The sequence below is a fragment of the Rhinolophus hipposideros genome (genome assembly GCF_964194185.1).
Source record: "Rhinolophus hipposideros genome assembly, chromosome: 11".
Lineage (NCBI taxonomy): Eukaryota > Metazoa > Chordata > Mammalia > Chiroptera > Rhinolophidae > Rhinolophus > Rhinolophus hipposideros.
The window spans coordinates 36,752,550-36,771,142 of NC_138057.1; the positions used below are offsets into that span (position 1 = coordinate 36,752,550).

Consider the following 18,593-nt stretch of genomic DNA (forward strand, 5'->3'; position numbering starts at 1 on the left):
CTAGGACCTGGGGGCATAGGAGTGAGGTAAACGAGGAAATATCTCTACACAGAATAAGTACAACACTATTTACATGCAGACTAATCCTGCTTCTGCCTGAAACCAGCAAATCGGAAAACAAACTAAAATTAGGAAAGGAAAATGGAAATATAATGTGTTCTACAATTAACATATATTACATAGTATATGATATATATGTGTAATATATGAAATGTCAATGTAATTATAGTAAATGTTATATAAATATGTTTTCAAGACTGAAAGAAGTCTCACAAAAAATTTTGGGAAAGAACAGGACAAGAAACTAATATTTGAATATGTACTACATGTGGGCATATGTTACTCATGTTATTTAACTTGCACAACTCTGTAGCACAGATCCTATTAACCCTTAGTTTTAAATGATGAATATAGGTTCAGAGAGGGTAATTCATTAGACCATGATCACACAGGCAACAAATAGGAGAGCAAAGACTTGAACCCAGATCTACCTGACTACAAAATTCATGCTCTCTCCCTAAACCCGTGTCTGGAAGCTCCAGAATGTTGCCCGTGAATTAGTAGGTTAAATTCTGATGTGTCAATCACCATAATAATACTAGTGGTGGCCTCAGTGGCATAATACTAATATATTAGTTATGTCCTGTATCTTCAATAGAATGATCAAGTATTAAATGAAAACGTTATTTTCATGGTCTAACTTCTGTAGCATGTTTATTCTCTTTAGATGATACGTGTCCTCCAAAATGATAAAACCCTTTTTCAGTACTGTCATACAGTCATCCATTTATTCTAATTTGTTTCCAGGAACACTACTCAAAAGAGAAAGAAGAGAATATACTTTGTGTTCTTTTTAACAATACCCGATTTTGCATTGCTCTCAAGGCTACTACATGTACATCGAGGCGTCCCACATGGTCTACGGACAAAAAGCACACCTCTTGTCCCGTCCTCTGCGCGGTGTCACCGGAAAACACTGCTTGACCTTTTTCTACCACATGTATGGAGCAGGGACGGGCCTGCTGAGTGTTTATTTGAAAAAAGAAGGTGACGGTAAAGGGTTCCTCTTATGGAGAAGAAGAGGCGAGCAGAGCATTTCCTGGCTCCGAGCACTGATTGAATACAGCTGTGAGAGGCAACACCAGGTAAGCCAGGAGATCAGAATCAAGTAATGGGCACTCGTTCCTCACGGCTTCTGATGTTCTTTCTTTTCCTTGCTACAGAAGAGAATGTTTTGTTCTTTTTCAGGGTGATAGATAAAGGCAGTACTTGTTTAAGAGTAAACATAATTAGACTATATCGATTAAATCTAAGCAGTGAATGGGAAATTAGGCGAGGAGAGAAAGCTTTGGATATTTACGCTTAAAATGAGGTTTGCAGCTCAATGATGAAAGTGTACCTATTTTTGTCTTGGTGCATTATGAGTGTCAAGTACATTCTGTGTCCTGCAAATCTCTAAAACAGAGTCTCCTTTTCTTCAAAACATGGTATTATCTAATTAGTTACTGCAGCCGCATCATTCACTCACCATTACCCACATACAAGGGCTTTTGTTGTAAGCCTATAGTTACTGGAGTATGTGATGCAGGGTAGATTTTTCAGTCTCTGTCCACACTGATGTACAAGAAACTGAGAGTCTTGATCCTCCTTAGTCCTGGGTCTTCTCATGCGCTGTAGAAGACCTTCATCCTACAGGATCCCGATTATAAAGGAATCTAGACAGTGAAAGGAAAGAGCCTTGTACATTCCCATAGATGGGGTTGAGCAGGCAATCTAATCTAAAGAGCAGCAGTGGCCTCCTGACAGCCACTGACTTCACCTGCCTACCATGAGCCAAAGCTCTAGAAAGCTCTGAGGAGATCACTTTCAGACCCCTGACTGTTCCTGGATGTGCTCTGAGGAATTCTTAGGTGTGATCATCAAGTAACAGCCCTGCTTCCTCCTCATCCTTGCTTCTGGCTGATAAACCTCCTGGACCAATACCCCTCAGCTTTAACAGATAGTCTGCTTGGTCTAAGCCTAAATATTCCTGGGAAGCGGTATCAAAAATGAGGACTTTATTTTCTACCACCCACAACCACAATTAATTTTATACAAATCTGCAAGTAAATGGGAAGGAATTGCAGCTCAGGTGACCAGATGGCAGTGCCATCCAGGGTGCTACATTGCTAAAGAACAAATGACAGGGAAGAGGTGGCATTACCCAGGGATGGTCCGTTATCTCAGCATGGATAAAACTGTCTAGAAACGTAGTAAATAATAACAGATAGCCGCAGGAATGATTTTTTTTAAAAGATTGTATTGGTGAAAGGGAACAGGACTTTATTGGGGAACAGTGTGTACTTCCAGGACTTCTTTCCAAGTCAAGTTGTTGTCCTTTCAATCTTAGTTGTGGAGGGTGCCATGCAGCTTCAAGTTGTTGTCTTTTCAGTCTTAGTTGTGGAGGGCGCAGCTCAGCTCCAGGTCCAGTTGCCATTGCTAGTTGCAGGGGGCGCTGCCCACCATCCCTTGCGGGAGTTGAGGAATTGAACTGGCAACCTTGTGGTTGAGAGGATGCATTCCAACCAACTGAGCCATCCAGGAGGCAGCTCAGCTCAAGGTGCCGTGTTCAATCTTAGTTGCAGAATTCGCTGCCCACCATCCCTTGCGGGACTCGAGGATTTGAACTGGCAACCTTGTGGTTGAGAGCCCACTGGCCCATGTGGGAATCGAACCTGCAGCCTTCAGAGTTAGGAGCATGGATCTCTAACCACCTGAGCCACCAGGCCGGCCCCCAGGAATGATTTTGTTAGTGATTTAATATCTGTTGACAGAAGGAAAGTGGATCACTCAAGAAACTTACTAACATAATTGATCATCATTCAGAGATGACGGATTAATTTTGTTAAGCTATTAGGGCACCATACCCTGTTCACATATTCTCAAAGTTGGTCCTGAGATCAGCAGCAGCACCTGACATGCAAATTCACCTAAAATGAAATTCACCTGAAATGCTCATTCTCAGGCCCCACCTCAGAACTACTGAACCAGAAACTCAGGATGGAGCCCAGAAACCTATGTCTTAACAAGCCCTCCTGGTGTATATTGATACATGCTAAAGACAGAGACTCTCTGTCCTAGAGTAAGTGAATCTGAGTCTCTCAAGTGGAGCCTGAGTATTGAGGTTTTTTAAAACCCCCAAATGATGCTGATACACGAGTTCTAGGATCTGAGTTCTAAGGAATAGGTGACTTCTCAGCATCTAAGCCCAGGGGGTCAGGTACAGTGCCCTGCATCTACTACACTTGCTGGGTAGCTGGTTGTTTGAAATGTTTTTTGAGGCACCTAGAAGAGCATCTTGGGGTGTTCCAGTTCAAAGGGTACAGAATGGCCTGAGAGATTTTCAGCTCACAGTCTGGAAAGAAGATTCCAGACCATTCCCTTGGACTTAGAGTGGAACAGGTATGAATCTACCATGAGGAATTTTCTTCTGGATTTAGTAATTCCCTGAGGATAGTCACCTAGATAAATGACTATCTAGAGACTGGGCTGAACTAGTTTCTTCAAAACATCCCAGAATCTAACAAAACACAGACTTGTGCAAATAGATCAGCCATCTTTTCGTGCCAGGCACTTACAGTGCTAAGAGCCGTACCTAAGTCCTTCCAACTGATCTTATAGTTCCTCATTACAGACGGGGGAAACGAGATGTCCAGGTGGTAAGTGGCAGAGAGAAAATTTAATCTCAGATTTGACTGTTTCCAAAGTTTGTATCCTCAAGCTACTGTTCTACACTCCCTCCCACCATAGAAGTTCCAAAATACACTCCTTTCCCTGGATGTCAAAAGCACTGGGTGACCTTGGGGGAAATCTCAAACAATATGGGATTGTTTATACATTTTCAAAATGGGGTAATAATTCCTGCCATCCTGACATCACCAGAGTTAGAGTGAAGTCAGATGAGATTATATATATGAAAGGGTTTTTATAAACTTTGACATATCAAAATATTAAAAGATCTTATTGTTTCTAAAAATATATTCCCTCCCAAATCTCTCTGGTCTCTAATTCATATCAGCATGGCACACGTGCTATTCCCAATAGTCACATCAGACATCCAGACTGAGCTGCTATAGTAGGAGGATAAAATATGTCATTTTAATAAATGTTTATTGACCACTTGCTATTCTAAGAACTGGGGTTACTACAATGAACAACAGAACATATGAAGTTCTCATTCTTCAGAAGTTTACATTCTAGAGGGGGAGCAGTTGAAAACATATAAGGTATGTTATGAAAACATATAAGATGAGGGTAAGGGGGATTAAATATATGGTGATGGAAGGAGAACTGACTCTGGGTGGTGAACACACAATGGGATTTATAGATGATGTAATACAGAATTGTACACCTGAAATTATGTAATCTCATTAACAATTGTTACCCCAATAAATAAATAAATAAATAAATAAATAAATAAATAAATAAAAGAAAACATATAAGGTGCTGCCTTAAGTGCTATGAAAAAGAGTAAGTCAAGCAGGTCAAGTAATGAGGTCAAAGACATCTCAGGGCATAACCATGAAAGGCCTTAGATGATATAGCAGAGTTAAAAAATTATTCCAAAAGCAATTAAGGAATCATCAGACGGTTTTAAGGTAATACGATCCACTTTATATTTTAAAAGGATTTCTCCAGCTACAACACAGAGAGTAGACTATATGGGGACAAGGAGATTTGGGAGTCTACTGCAGTCATCCTGGAAGAGGTGTGGTGGCTTGGGCTGTGTAGCAGAGGTGAGAGGTCATCAGAAGCCTGTAGGACTTTCTCATGTATGGAATATGGGGTTCGAGAGAGTGGAGTCAAGATGACTCCAAAGTTTTTGGCCTGAGCAACTATCAGGATGGAGTTGCCATTGAGTGGAGGTGGAGCAGTCTGAAGAGTGAGGACAGTCCATGCAAGAAGGAAATTAACAGGGTTTTCTTTGCTTTTTTGTGTTTTTTGGACATGAAAAGTTTTTGATGTCTATTAGACATCAGTGGCTAGGTCAAGTGAACAGTAGGATATGACATTGGAGTTCAGGGAGAAGAACACAGCTGGAGAAGTAAATGTGTACATCATCGGGGGTTTAGGCAGGTGCAGATGATTTTTAGAATTCTGTAGTACTGCTGACATTTGAGATTCAACCTCTAGGAAAATTATATGGGTGGCCTCATGATGACATTCCAATCATCTGATTATCCTTGTAGAAGAAGTGTTAACAAGTGGCAAAATTTTAATTATGCTCCTTCCTAAGGGATTTGTTAAAATGTTAAGCAGAACCAGAGTTGCTATTGATCAAAAACAAAATGATTTAATTTCGTTTGAATTTTTTGCTTACCTTTCCTTCTCTGCTCTCAAATGTTTTCCTCCCTGGTTTCTAATATTTCGACACCATTGAAAGAAAATGTTAGACAAATTCTCAGCTCACTGAAATATTTACATCATTCATATTCATTATACTGCCTGACATTTACTAGGAATTATTATGTGCTGGGTACTTGGCAAAGGCCAGGTCTCCAAATTGTTTTCCTGCTGCCCTTAGTTTCAGTAATTTTTTCTGGTGCCCCTAGACCAAAAGAAATACCTAACAGTTTCATTTATTAAGTAGTTGTGTCCAAACAACTTAATAAGTATTTATGTCCTAATTTCTTAGTAACCATTTGAAAAACCAACACACTTAAATAAAAAGAAAAAATATTTTTATCTTAATTTTAAACAACCACAATTATTTACTAATAGGATGTATCCCTATAATACAAGAGGAAAATCTTAATGCTATCACCAAAGATAGTTATTACCCAAGTATTAAGGAAATTCAAGGGAGAAGGTTTTATGAAATCAAATGTTTAACCCAACCACAGACTATTAAGAATATAATTCCGTCAGGTAATTTGTCTGTTACCCTTTACATTGCAGACTTGGTGGTCAAAAACAGATTTTGTTATTTTTCAGAAAACCAACATGCTTTTTAACTGTATTCATATATCTTCCTATCTAGATCTGTTAAGACATTTTTTTTCCCTCTTGTCATTGATTGAGATTCTTGTTTAGGGTTGGGTCCTTAGAATTTTTATTAATGTTATTCTGCCACATTTCTGTCAATAAAGCATTGGTGAGTCATTAATTTCAAGATAGCTTCATATGATTATTAATTTTCCACTTTATAGTCTGATTTACTTTAAATTATAAACTCGTTCAATGGGGAGTCATTTGCTCATAAAATGAGCAGAGCAAATGTGTCTTTTGGACATGTTTTATTACCAACAACCTCCCTGGAGTATTCAGTGTTTTATTAACCATTTGGGGAGCAGCCATAGAAATTGTAATTTATTTGCCCTAGAACTGGAATATTTGAGTAGTTACTTTCTTCTTAGATCTAAAGCCATAAAAGGGGTTCCCTCTTCTTGAGCTTTCTTGGATGTTGAGTTATTTAACATGATTAGTGAACCATTATTTTTTGGTAATTTAATTATTATACTTTGCTGTTCATACATGGGTCTCATCAGTGATATTAAATTCTTCCACCTAGTACCAGTGCAAGGTAGATTTATGGTGAGCCTAAGAAAGTGTAAGCTTTTGGACCCATCACTTTCATAGGCCCTGTGAGTGCTGGGAGTAGAATGTTCTAGGTGGGGAGGGGAAACCAGATTGCTACCAAGAAGCATTTTAAGGTGAGCATTTCTGGGAAATTGTCTAAAGAGATCTCAGAAGAAAGGGACCTGAATCTCCAAGGCTCCAGTAATTTGTTGTGAATTTCTTTGAATTCCAAATAAGCATTCCCTTTTTTTGTACCTAAATTTGAATGTGTGGTTTTGTATTCTTTTCCTTAAAGGGGGCCCTCAGAACAATCTAATCTTCCACAGCCTGCATCTGCTCCTGACCAGCATGATTTTATAACGATGACTCTATTTCTAAATTCAAACTTCGTTATTTTTCAGGTAATTTTTGAAGCCATTCGGGGCGTGTCAATAAGAAGTGACATTGCTATTGATGATATTAAATTTCAAGCGGGACCCTGTGCAGGTAACAGGTTTTTTCCCAATTATATGAGTTTGATTGCAATAGTCTCAAATCAGAAGAATGCAAATTAAGTATTTTTCTACAATAAATAGAGAAAACTATTATTGTTTATTTTTCTTCTGACAGAAATGGAAGATGTAACTCAGCAATCATCAGGATATTCTGAGGATTTAAATGAAGTTGAGTATTAAGAAATGATCTCAATTGGATTAACTACACAAAGGCCATACCTCTCTTCAATCAAAATGGAAGCAAAATAAATGAATACTGGACAGTATTAACTATTACATAAGTTATAAAATGACTTTAGAGCACTATCTTCATTACTTTTGCAAAAAAACACTGACTCAGGGCTTTTTTTTTTTTTTTTTTGCCTATGACAACTGTTACTAGAAATACAGGCCACTGGTTATGCATAGATCATTCATCTTAATTTTGGTACCAGTTAAAAACACAAATGTACTATATTATAGTCATTTTTAAAGTACATAAATAAAGGGCACGATCAAAATGAGATGTGCTCACTTAAATCTGCATTCAATGAATGTATTGGGAGGAGAATGTTTTGTGGGTTTCCTTTTGAATTTCAAATATCATAAGTATTTTTAAAGAAGTAATGTGAGGTGTCAGTAATATCTGCAGAATGAATGCAGTTTTTCATGGTAACAAGCTACTCTAAGAAAATAAAGTCTTATTTTCTATGTTTTAGTCATAGAAATTAGAGTATTGATTTTTAAATATTTTTACTACATGTGATAACAAAGGATCTTTCATGGATGTCCCAGCGTAAGTCAGTATTAATTACTGCTGTATTACAAGACACTGCTATTATCTTTCTTCCCCATTTGAACTACTTTTGAAAGTCACTATGAACACATGGATAGAAACTGCACTCTTTTTCTATAAAGCAAGCTTGAAAATGTTTATGTACACACAGCCAAGAATTTTCAGGATGTGTTAAACAATTTTACTGATTTCTATAATAGATGATTTGGTAAGATTTTGAGTAATATGAATTCCAGCAGATATACTAAACTACTGCTTTTTACTTACATGTTTAGAAAATTGTATATACATGTTTGTATACCCAAATTATAAGATTACATAATAAAAGGTAATTTGAAAATCTCTTTACTTGCAATTATCTCATTTCTACATTTTTTTATTTATCACAATATCTTTACTACTTCACTGAAGATTCTAATTTGAATCTCTACTCTGCCACAATTAAACGCTTCTTAAGCCTTCTACTAGTTGACATAAGCACTGCATATATTGATGGAATAAATAATTTTAAAGTGTTTTATTTCACATAAACAATCTCAATTTTCCCCCCAATTTTATCTTATTAGAATTCCTGTTTTGTTTCCTTTCATAATCTCAGTACCCAGAAGAATGTCTGGTATATAATAGGTTCTCAAAAATAAATACTTGCATAAATGAATGAATGTATGAATGAATTTAACCTTTTGAACATCCTCCAAGATGGAGATATTATTATCCCTATTCAGACATAAGGAAACCAAGGCTCAGAAGAGTGAAAAGTTACTTAAGATTCCACAGTTATTAAGTGGAAAAACTTAGTCAGTTCTTTCTGACCCCAAACCCCATAACTCTTCCTGCTTTGTGTGGCCAAAAATCCACTGTTCTGATGGAGTTGGGAGGTTTTCCCACTAAAGAATGTCAAAACCCATAAATTAATCTATAAAGAGCATTATACCTCCCCAAATGCCACATTACTTAGAAAACAAAAAATACTCAACTATACAGAATAAACATCCTGAGGGTTATGGCGAAAATAAAATAAATTTTATGGTAAAGCAAAGTTTTATGAATCAAATCCTTTCTATTCATGATGATTAATTATCCATAGCAGGGAAATCCCTAATTAGAGTTGAAACATTGAGGAAGGACAATTTTCAAGATGTTGACCAATTCAACAGCATACCAGATATTGCAATTTCCTCAAAGTATAATACCTGGCCCGAGCTTATCTACTGAATAAAGAAACAAAGATTGTGACTCTAGGACATAGTATCTAGTGCATAGGTAAGGGTTTATAATATGTGGTGAATGAATGAAGTCATTCACCAGCCTCCTTGCTCATGGATTACATAAATCCATAGTTATAACCATAGCTAACATTTATTGAATACTTACTATTTTCACACCTTATTCAAAGAGCTTTATGTGAATGCACTCACTTGATCCTGTTAACAACCCATGAAGTAGATCTAGTGATATTTCCATTTTAAAAGTAGGGAAACTGAATCTGTTCAAGCACAGATTGAACCTGGGTTTGAACCTGGGTAGAAAGGAAGGAGGTAATTATTACCAGTTGTTGCTGAGAAACAACCTGAAGTTCACATAAAAGAAGAGAGGAGGTGGAAGGTGAGCAGATTAATTTACTCTTTCTCACTGACGCTCCTTTTGGATGATTTGCTTTTTGGATGCTTCTCTTCTCGTTCCAGGTTGCCTTTGGCATTCATTCTAACTACATTTCACCTGGATGAAAATAGGGAAGGATAAGTGCGGGTTTTTCTCAGGTGTAGAAATGGCCCTGGGGGAGGCACACAATCAAACAATGTAAGTTAAACCCAGTGTGCGTTTAGTCCACTTCTCACCTAAACACACAAGTGTTTCTTTCAGATAGAAACGACTTTTTCACACAAATTGCCTTCTCTCCTATAATTTGCTGTCTACGTTGGAGATTATTTATGTATAGAAGGGAGTGAAAAAGCGGATACTGAGAACACAGTTGCTCTGACGCAAGGTCTGGTTTAATGTGGAAGAAGAAAAGGTTCAGCAAAGATTTGTTGAGAAATCTATGCTCCAGGCATTACACCAAGTGTGGGGGTTACAAAGATGCCCACAGGCTAGTGAGGAAAACAGAGGTCTAAACTGGTCCGCACAATTCTGAGTGCTAAGTACCGTGATGTCACGTGCCCAGAGTGCAATGGGAGGGCTTAGGTGGGGCATCTGACCAGGGAGGGGAGGGCCGGCCTCCTGGCTGCTGTCTGGCCAGAGCACCTATCTAAGGTGCAAGGATATCTTCTGTTACTGTCGAGGGCTAAGACGTGGACTCTTTGACTTATTCTCTGGCAGGGGACATGTTTTCTGGTGCAACTTAACCAGAACTGGGGGGAAAAAGAAAGTTTTCATAACTGACCATTCTAATGTTGCATTTTCAACATGTGGATTACTATAAAGAGGTGATGAAGTGCGCAGTTTCCAGATTCAGGCTGTCTCAGTTTAAATCCTGGCTTTGCCACCTATAGTCTTTGTGATTAAGGTCAAGTCCCTTACACCTTCCCTGACACCTATCCCGAGTCTGCACAATAAGGCAAAACACTTGTCTCTACTTCTTAAGGTTGCTATAAAGATTAAATGAAAATAATACACACGAGCACTTAATGTCTGACACACAAAAGCCATTCAAGTTTATATTATAAGGTTTGAGTGAAATTTTTGGAGTTATTTTTATGTATTCTTTCTCTTCAAAGGAAATGTGAGTTTATAGTGCCATCTTAAGGATAAAACAACCACGTAATCTTGTCGCTTTAGCGTCTTTTTCTTTACTACTAGGAATACAAGGCTCATTTTAACAAGCACCATGCCTTCCCCTTTGCTCATCCTACTCCAGCCACTACAAATGGTTCTTCTGTGCTACTTACCCTGTATACATACCCCTAGCAAAATTGATCATGTTGAACCTAACTTTTTGTTTTAATGTCCTTTTTATGTCCTTCTTTTTTGTCCTCTTCCTCAAGAATGTCACTCAGCCAATTTTGTATTTCCACTGCCTAGCATACTCAACAAATATTTCCAGATTAAATACACAGATGCTCAATAAAAGCATTTAGTTTAGTACAAATATGCATGTGGATTTCAAAAAAAATCATAAGGGGTATAAATAGTCTCTTTCGTCTATCAAAAGTTCATAGCCTGGAAATTCACACACCAAAAATTTAACATGAAAATACATCCCTGACCAGTGATACACTTGGGGCGCTTGGTAGAAACAAATATAAACCCCCTGTAAAGGAGCATGCACTGAACACAGCATGCACAAGTTTCCCACATACAAAATTGCAAGGAAGGACTCAACCCAAAATTTAAAAACACCTAGGGAAACAGCTCAGTAGAAGCAAAAATAAGCTGTGAATGAACAGCAGAATTAGATAAACCGACTTCATATAATGACATTTTTTGATAGACACGTTAACTAGTTTAAAAATAATTAGAGACCAAAAGAAAAAAAGAAAGCGTTGAAAGCATAACAAAAGACAATACTCTATGAAAAACAAGCAGGTAGATTTTAAAGAGAACCAAATAGAACTTCTGCACATTACAAATATAGTCACTAAAATTAAAAATTCAGTGGAAAAAGAAAATATCTAATTAGATGTATCTAACAAAAGACAGATGATGAGCTAAAATATAAAATAATAAACCACAATGCAGCATACAGAAAGATAAAGAAGTGGAAAATATAAAGGAGACAGTGAATGAGACTAGTGTATTAAAATAAGAGTTCCAGAAGAAAAGAATGGTGGAGTGAGAATATTCAAAGAGAGAATATTTCAGAGTGTCTTGGAATTGGTTATGTATAACAATGCTCAAAATCAGGAAGTCTAACAAAGTCTGATCAATATAAGTCAAAAATAAATCCATACCTAGATACATCATGAAATTATGAAATACCAAAGGCAAAGAGATTTAAATGCAACCAGAATGAAAATACAGATGAAGTACAAAGGAATGAAAATTAAAGCCAAACTTCTCAATAATGAGAAAAGTATGCAAACAATGGAACCGTATCTTTAACATGTTGAGAGAAAATAATGTCAACTGGAATTTTATCATTCAAAAGGACAAAATATTGACATTTTCAAATAAACAAGGAAGAAATCATGTATTTTTCGTATATAGTGTATATATACATATAATTAATAATAGTAAAATGAATATATATTCATGAATCAATGCTAGTAAATGAATATATACATACGCGGTCTGACAGTTAAGTTCGCAAAGTTGTTGCAACAATATTGTTAACGTTTTTTTATGTCAGAGGCATTATTCGTTATGAACTTGTACCATCTGGACAAACAGTCAACCAAGTTTACTATTTGGAAGTGCTGGAAAGGCTACATGAAAAAGTTAGATGACCTGAACTTTTCACCAACAATTCATGGCTCTTGCATCACGACAGTGCACCAGTTCACAGGGCACTGTCTGTGAAGGAGTTTTTAGCCAGTAAACAAATAACTGTATTGGAACACCCTCCCTCATCTGATCTGGCCCCCAATGACTTCTTTCTTTACCAAAAGATGAAGGAAATATTGAAAGAAAGACATTTTGCTGACATTTAGGACATCAAGTGTAATACGATGACAGTCAGCTCTGATGGCCATTCCAGAAAAAGAGCTCAAAATTGCTTTGAAGGGTGGACTAGGCGCTGGCATTGGTGCATAGCTTACCAAGGGGAGTACTTCGAAGGTGACTGTAGTGATATTCAGCAATGAGGTATGTAGCACTTTTTCTAGGATGAATTCACGAATTTATTTGTCCGATCTTCGTATATCTATATCAATGATAGTAAAAGTACCACATATCAAAATTCCATATAAAATACCAATACCAAAATTCTATATGTACATATCTGTAATTTGTCTTTCTTGCTCAAAATTAGGTTTTTGAGATTCAGCCATGTTGAATTTTCACTGTGGTATAGTATTCCATCACATAATTATACTGTAATTTATTTATCTATTCTACCATTGATGAATAGTTGGGTTGTTTCTAGTGTTTTGCTGTTGTGACCAATGCTGCCAAAATATTCTCGTAGAAGTACCCAGATACCCATGTGAAATAATTTCTTTTGGTTATGTATCTAACATATAAATTGTGGGTTTCTACTGTACATACGCTTAACTAAATGATGAAAAACTGCTTCCCAAATGGCTCCACTAATCTATATGACCCTTTCCAGTAGAGATGAGTGTCCAAACTTGATAGTGTCAGACTTTAATTTTTGCCAATCTGATAATTATGAAATTGTATTTCACTGAGGTTTTAATTTGCATTTATTTAATTATGAACTAAATTGAGCAACTTATCATATGATCTATGACTTTTTATGCTTCACCTTGGGCAAAATGCTTGTTTATTTTGTCCACTTTTAAATCTAACTATGTATCTTTTTCTTCCAAATTTGTAGTGTTTCTCTAATATTACAGATACTAAGCTTCTGTTTGTTTTAAATGTTGCAAATGTCTTTTTATAGCTTGTGGCTTCTCCCATCCCCATTCATAATATGGTAAATGTGATTGATGAAAGGCCTTAGTTTTTAATCTGTATAAATTAACAATCTTTTAATTTTATTTATGGTTTATAGATATTTTGTCTTATTTAAGAAATTTTTCCCTACCCTGTGTTTTTAAAGATATTCCTATATAATTTCTTCTAAAAAAATTAAACTTTTACCTATTACTTTTTTCTTTGATTCATCTGGAATTATATCTAGTAAAATTGCTGATCTCTCTATTACTTCTGAAAACAGACTCTATATTTACATTCATTTCCTATTGTTTCTGTAACAAATGGCCACACTTTTTGGCACGAAACAACACAATTATTATCTTATGGTTCTGGAAGGCAGAATTCTGAAAGTGGGCCTCATGTTGCTAAAATCAAGTTGTTGGCAAGGTTGTGTTCTCTCTGGAGGTTCTGGGGAGAATCCATTTCTTGCTATTTCCAGCTTTTAGAGACTTCCCACATTCCTTGGCTCATGGCCCCCTTCCAGCTGTGTCATCACTGACATCTGCTTTCTTTGTTATGTCTCTGATTCTGACCCGCTTGTCTCACCCTTATAAGGACACTTGTGGTTATGCGGAGTCCCCTGGATGATCCAGGATAGTCTCTCCATCTCAAGATCCTTAACTGAATCACATCTGCAAAGGTAACATATTTTCAAGTGCCAGGAATTAGGATATGGGTATCTTTGGGGAGCCATTATTCCACCTACCATAATTTTCTTTTACTATTAGGTCAGATTTCTTAATAAGCCCAGTTTGGGTTTTTCATATTCAATTTCTCTATCTGTCCTGTTTTCTTAACTTATTTGGCAGGCTAAGATACCCAATGTAGTGCTCAATAGAAGCAGTGATAGCATCATCCTTGATTTGTTCCAGAATTTAAGAGAATATTTCTAAACATTTTATCTTAGAATATGAGTTTGCTAAAGGTTTTGAGAATTGCCTTTTATTGGTTTTCTAGACATTTTACCCATGCGTGTGTGTTGAAAAGAACTGAATGTTTTTACTGCTTTAGTCTTTCTCCTGTAATCTTCTAATGTAAAGAATCACATTAATTGACTTAATTTGCTAGTATTTACCTTGAATTAATTCCTGTAATATACCCAATTAGGTTATGAAGTATTCACTGTTTTGAACATTGGTTTATATATATATATATATATATATATATATATATATATATATATGTATGTATATATATGACATATATATATATATATGTTAATGAATAAGACAGACAGGAAATTTTCATTTCCTTTAATTTCCTTAGAAAGTAGGGGATTTAGACACAATTAGAGTCATAAGAGAAGTTGGAAAGGTTTGCTTCTTTTTCTGTACTCTAAAAGAGTGGGTAGGATTAGAACAGTGGTTCTCACCTGGGGCAATTTTACCCCTTAGGGGATAGTCGCTAATGTCTGGAGACAGTTTTGGTTGTAAAACTGGGGAGGTCATACTGGATCTAGTGGATAGAGGGCAAGGCTGCTGCTGACCACCTACAACACACAGGACAGCAGCCTTCTCTTCCCTCAACAAACAATTTTATTTTACCCAAAATGTCAATAGTGCTAAGTTGTGATTTGTTCTGTCATTCTGAATAAATAATCACTATTTTATATTTGTAATTTTGTATTTTTCCAGAGTGGCCTTCACAACTTATATAAGCTTCAGGCCCCACAGAACCCAGATCCAGTGGGAAAAAGAGAGGGCACTGTGTAAAGGAGAGGTGTGTATGTGTGTGAGTGTGTGTGCGTGCGAGAGAGAGAGAGAGAGAGAGAGAGAGAGAGAGAGAGAGAGAGAGAGAGAGAGAGAGAGAGAAAATAACCACTGAGCCAAAGCCAATGCTAAAGAAAGGGAAAAGAAGAGAAATATTTTTCTGACATATTTTCAAATAACCACAATTAATAAGAAAATGGCCACAAGCAACAGTACTAAAAAATTGAAGGAAAGTAATTAGTGTGATATATGGTCTAGCAATTCTAATTCTTGGTATCTATTCTAGAGAAATGCTAACACATATTATACATAAAGATATGTCTGAGGATGTTCCCTGAAGCAATATTTGTAAAAATGAAAAATTGGAAGCAATCTATATGTCAGGTCAGCAGAGTAATGGATAAAGTGTGATACATTCATAGAAAAACCCTAAAGAAGTTAAACGGGAACTAGATTTACATGAGTTAGAATGGATATATCTCAGAATTATATTTTTGAATGAAAATCCAAGTTGTATAACTATTCTTACCATATTTTATATTAATAATGTATACATGTAATACATTATGTGTCTATGTCATATATTTATGTGATGCATTCACATTCAAAATATTACACCATATTTTCTGTAGTTAAAATGCATGTAAAATATAAAAATGGCCTTAAAGGACATTACATTACACACTGAACGAGTATCTAAGAGTAGTTAACTAGGAGATAAAGAGTGCAGGATCAAGATTAAGAAAAAAAATGTCAACTGCACACTAATTTTATCTGCATTGCTCTCATTTTTAAGAGAAGAATATATTCATGTGTTCCCTGTGTAATTTTTTTTCAAAGTTGATTAAAGAAAAAATACTGGATGAAATCATGCCGAATAGTTAACAGTGTTAATTCTCGAATGCACAAATAGGGATGTACGGTTGTTAGTTTCTGCTGTGTGCTTTTTGGATTTTCAAACTTCCTAAAATAATAACAAAAACAAGTACAGTTTTAATTATAAAAAGAATTTTATGGCTACTAATCAAAGTTGTGGAAGTGAGAATTTAAAACCAACAAGGTTATGGGAGAGTTCAACAGCACCCCAGCTTGTGGAAAGGCTGAGATGAAACGTCACTCTTGGTGACTGATACCAAAGGACTCATTTTATAATTCATGTAGCTAATTGAAACAGATTCTCCACAGTTTTAACAATTACCAACTTTCTTTCCTTTGGGAAGTAACAAGGTGTGAGGGGAAACGCTTGCTATTCCCCCAGCTCCAGACCTAGCCTGGGCAAGGACTATCAATTCATTTTGCAAGGACTTGCAGAGAAGATGACACATAATGCTTTAGCACCTTGTTCTTTATCTTTCTGAAATTAAAGATAAATTCCTTCTGGAGCAATTTAATACTGTTTTCCCATTTTATATTCTCAAAAAGAAATGAAGGCGTATTTAACTCTAGGCTTTCTATCATGACACATCACAAAGAACACTTAAAACCTGATACTGGTTCCTAATGATTTTTTTACCTTTCAGTTGGTTTTTGTATCCAAGAGATGGAAATTTGGGAAAGAGGCAAATCTGTTGAGACTTTGATCCAGAATAGGAAATGCATTATAAAAAAGTACTTAGAACAGTAGCTGGTCTATGGGAAATGCTGTTGGTGTTAGCTATTACTAATATTACTACAGTAAGAACCAGATATTTTGATTGTTTTTATGATGTTTGAAACAACTTAAAAACTTTAGAGATTAGGTATCCTTATCTTTAGCAGAAACTTGCTGTATGGGGTTTTTGTTCCGCTGAGGAAGGGTGCTGATTCTCCCCAGAATCCCTCATCCTTGCCTAGATCTTCCCCCATGAGTTCTTTAATTAGGTCTGTTAGAAAGAGTGTATGACAGGAAGTTTGGGGGAGCAGGGGAGCGGGGGATTGTTCCTCAGTGCCAAGGTCTTAGGTTTTAGTATCTGCTCCTTCCCTCTCTTTCAAGCCATGAGGGTTCACTTTTCCACTTTATGAACGTGCCCAAAAGTACTTTTTCCTCTGACTTGGTATATAAGCCAGAGGAAATTATTCTTGTTAACCTGGGAGGGTTCTTCTTAGAACTGGAATAGTGAACTGTCTCAGTCCGAGATGGTCTCAGCAGAGTCCCATTCAATGCATCTTGCCCCAGCTTCTTGCTATTGTGGCACCATTATCAAGGACTTGATGTGAAGCCAGGAAAGTGAACACAGAAGATGGTATTTTGATGGTGAAGTGAAATACATTTATAATCCTTGACCCTGCCCCTTTCTGCCGGTTGTTTTTTGCATCCGTTTTAAAGTTTTGGTAGAATGGAAGGCCTTCATACAAAATGGCCCCTGGTCACTTACTCCTTGGTCAGTAGGAAGTTAAATATAATTGCCTTGTTAGATCTATTAGCTAGTAAAGATGGGGTGTGATGAATTCAGCTTATGACTGGAATTTAAACCCTGAGAAGTGTAGGATTAGCTACTATGGCTTGCTCACTCATTGACACATTCTGGTTAATTGATCATCTTTCTAAAGAATTTCTCCCTCTGTATCTTTAACACCACCCTTTGCAAGACAGTTTTCACCAGTGGAATTAAAGAATCCACATGTGGCAAGATAAATGTGTATATTTGCACAGGTGCAGAAAATTTTTAAAGAATGTTAGGAAGCACTGAGCTACAATAGTCCACCAAGTATCCTGGGTTTATGCTAACTTCCAGTCACATGAAGCCCAAGAAAGGAGAAGCACTTAAATCCGTTACAGGACATCTGTTTAATGGAATACTACATAGCTACTTAAAACTATGTCACAGAAAAAATGTTTAATGGCATGGAAGGATATTCATAATATATGCAGTGAGAAAATGAGATTAAATAATAGTATGTATAATACAATTTGTGCAGTATCATCCTGATTTTTTTTAGTGAAAGGAGCATACCATACACATACTAGTATAAAGACATCAAAAGGTATACCAAAATCTTAACAGTGATTCGGCTGGGTAGAGGAATTATGAGTAATTTTTACTTTGTATACGTTTGTTTTCTGTGTTCCCCAAATTTCTGTATTTAACATGTATTACTTTTGCAATAAGAAGCAAAACCAGTAACATTTTCCTTTTTAGAGGATGGTGGTAGATCATGACTGGATGGCTGTTTAGACAAGAACTCATAGTGTATGTATATGTGTGGGGTCATCACAAGTTCAGGGGCTCATTCTCAACATTCACATTTATAAGCACAATTTAATTCACTAAAAAACTGGTGATGGTACAAAAATAATCAGACTGGTTCCCTGCCTTCAACTCTCAATACCACGGCCTATATTAATTGCCATTAGGATAGATTCCCCCAAATGTAGTTATTTCTTCAAAGAATTAGACTTTTCTAAGGTTCTTGAAGCAGGGTCCCAAGTTACTTTTTTATTTTATTTATTTAAGTGTGTTTACCCAGGACCCATCAGCTCCAAATCAAGCAGTTGTCTCAATGTAGTTGTGGAGGGCCCAGCCCACAGTGGCCCATGTG

General features: G+C 36.4%; 1 protein-coding gene across 2 annotated transcripts in view; it reads left to right on the forward strand.

Annotated features, from left to right (window-relative positions):
- The window catches only part of MAMDC2 (MAM domain containing 2), a 128,897-nt gene extending 120,414 nt beyond the window's left edge, over window positions 1–8,483 (forward strand). Inside the window, exons 12-14 of one of the 2 annotated variants that reach the window (XM_081065259.1) lie at window positions 886–1,145; window positions 6,960–7,044; window positions 7,168–8,483. In XM_081065259.1, the coding sequence (XP_080921385.1) occupies window positions 886–1,145; window positions 6,960–7,044; window positions 7,168–7,232 (410 nt within the window). In that variant the 3' untranslated portion in view covers window positions 7,233–8,483. The remainder of the gene's footprint in view (window positions 1–885; window positions 1,146–6,959; window positions 7,045–7,167) is intronic. The other variant, XM_081065260.1, reaches the window with a different exon arrangement.
- The last annotated feature ends 10,110 nt before the right edge of the window (window positions 8,484–18,593 follow it).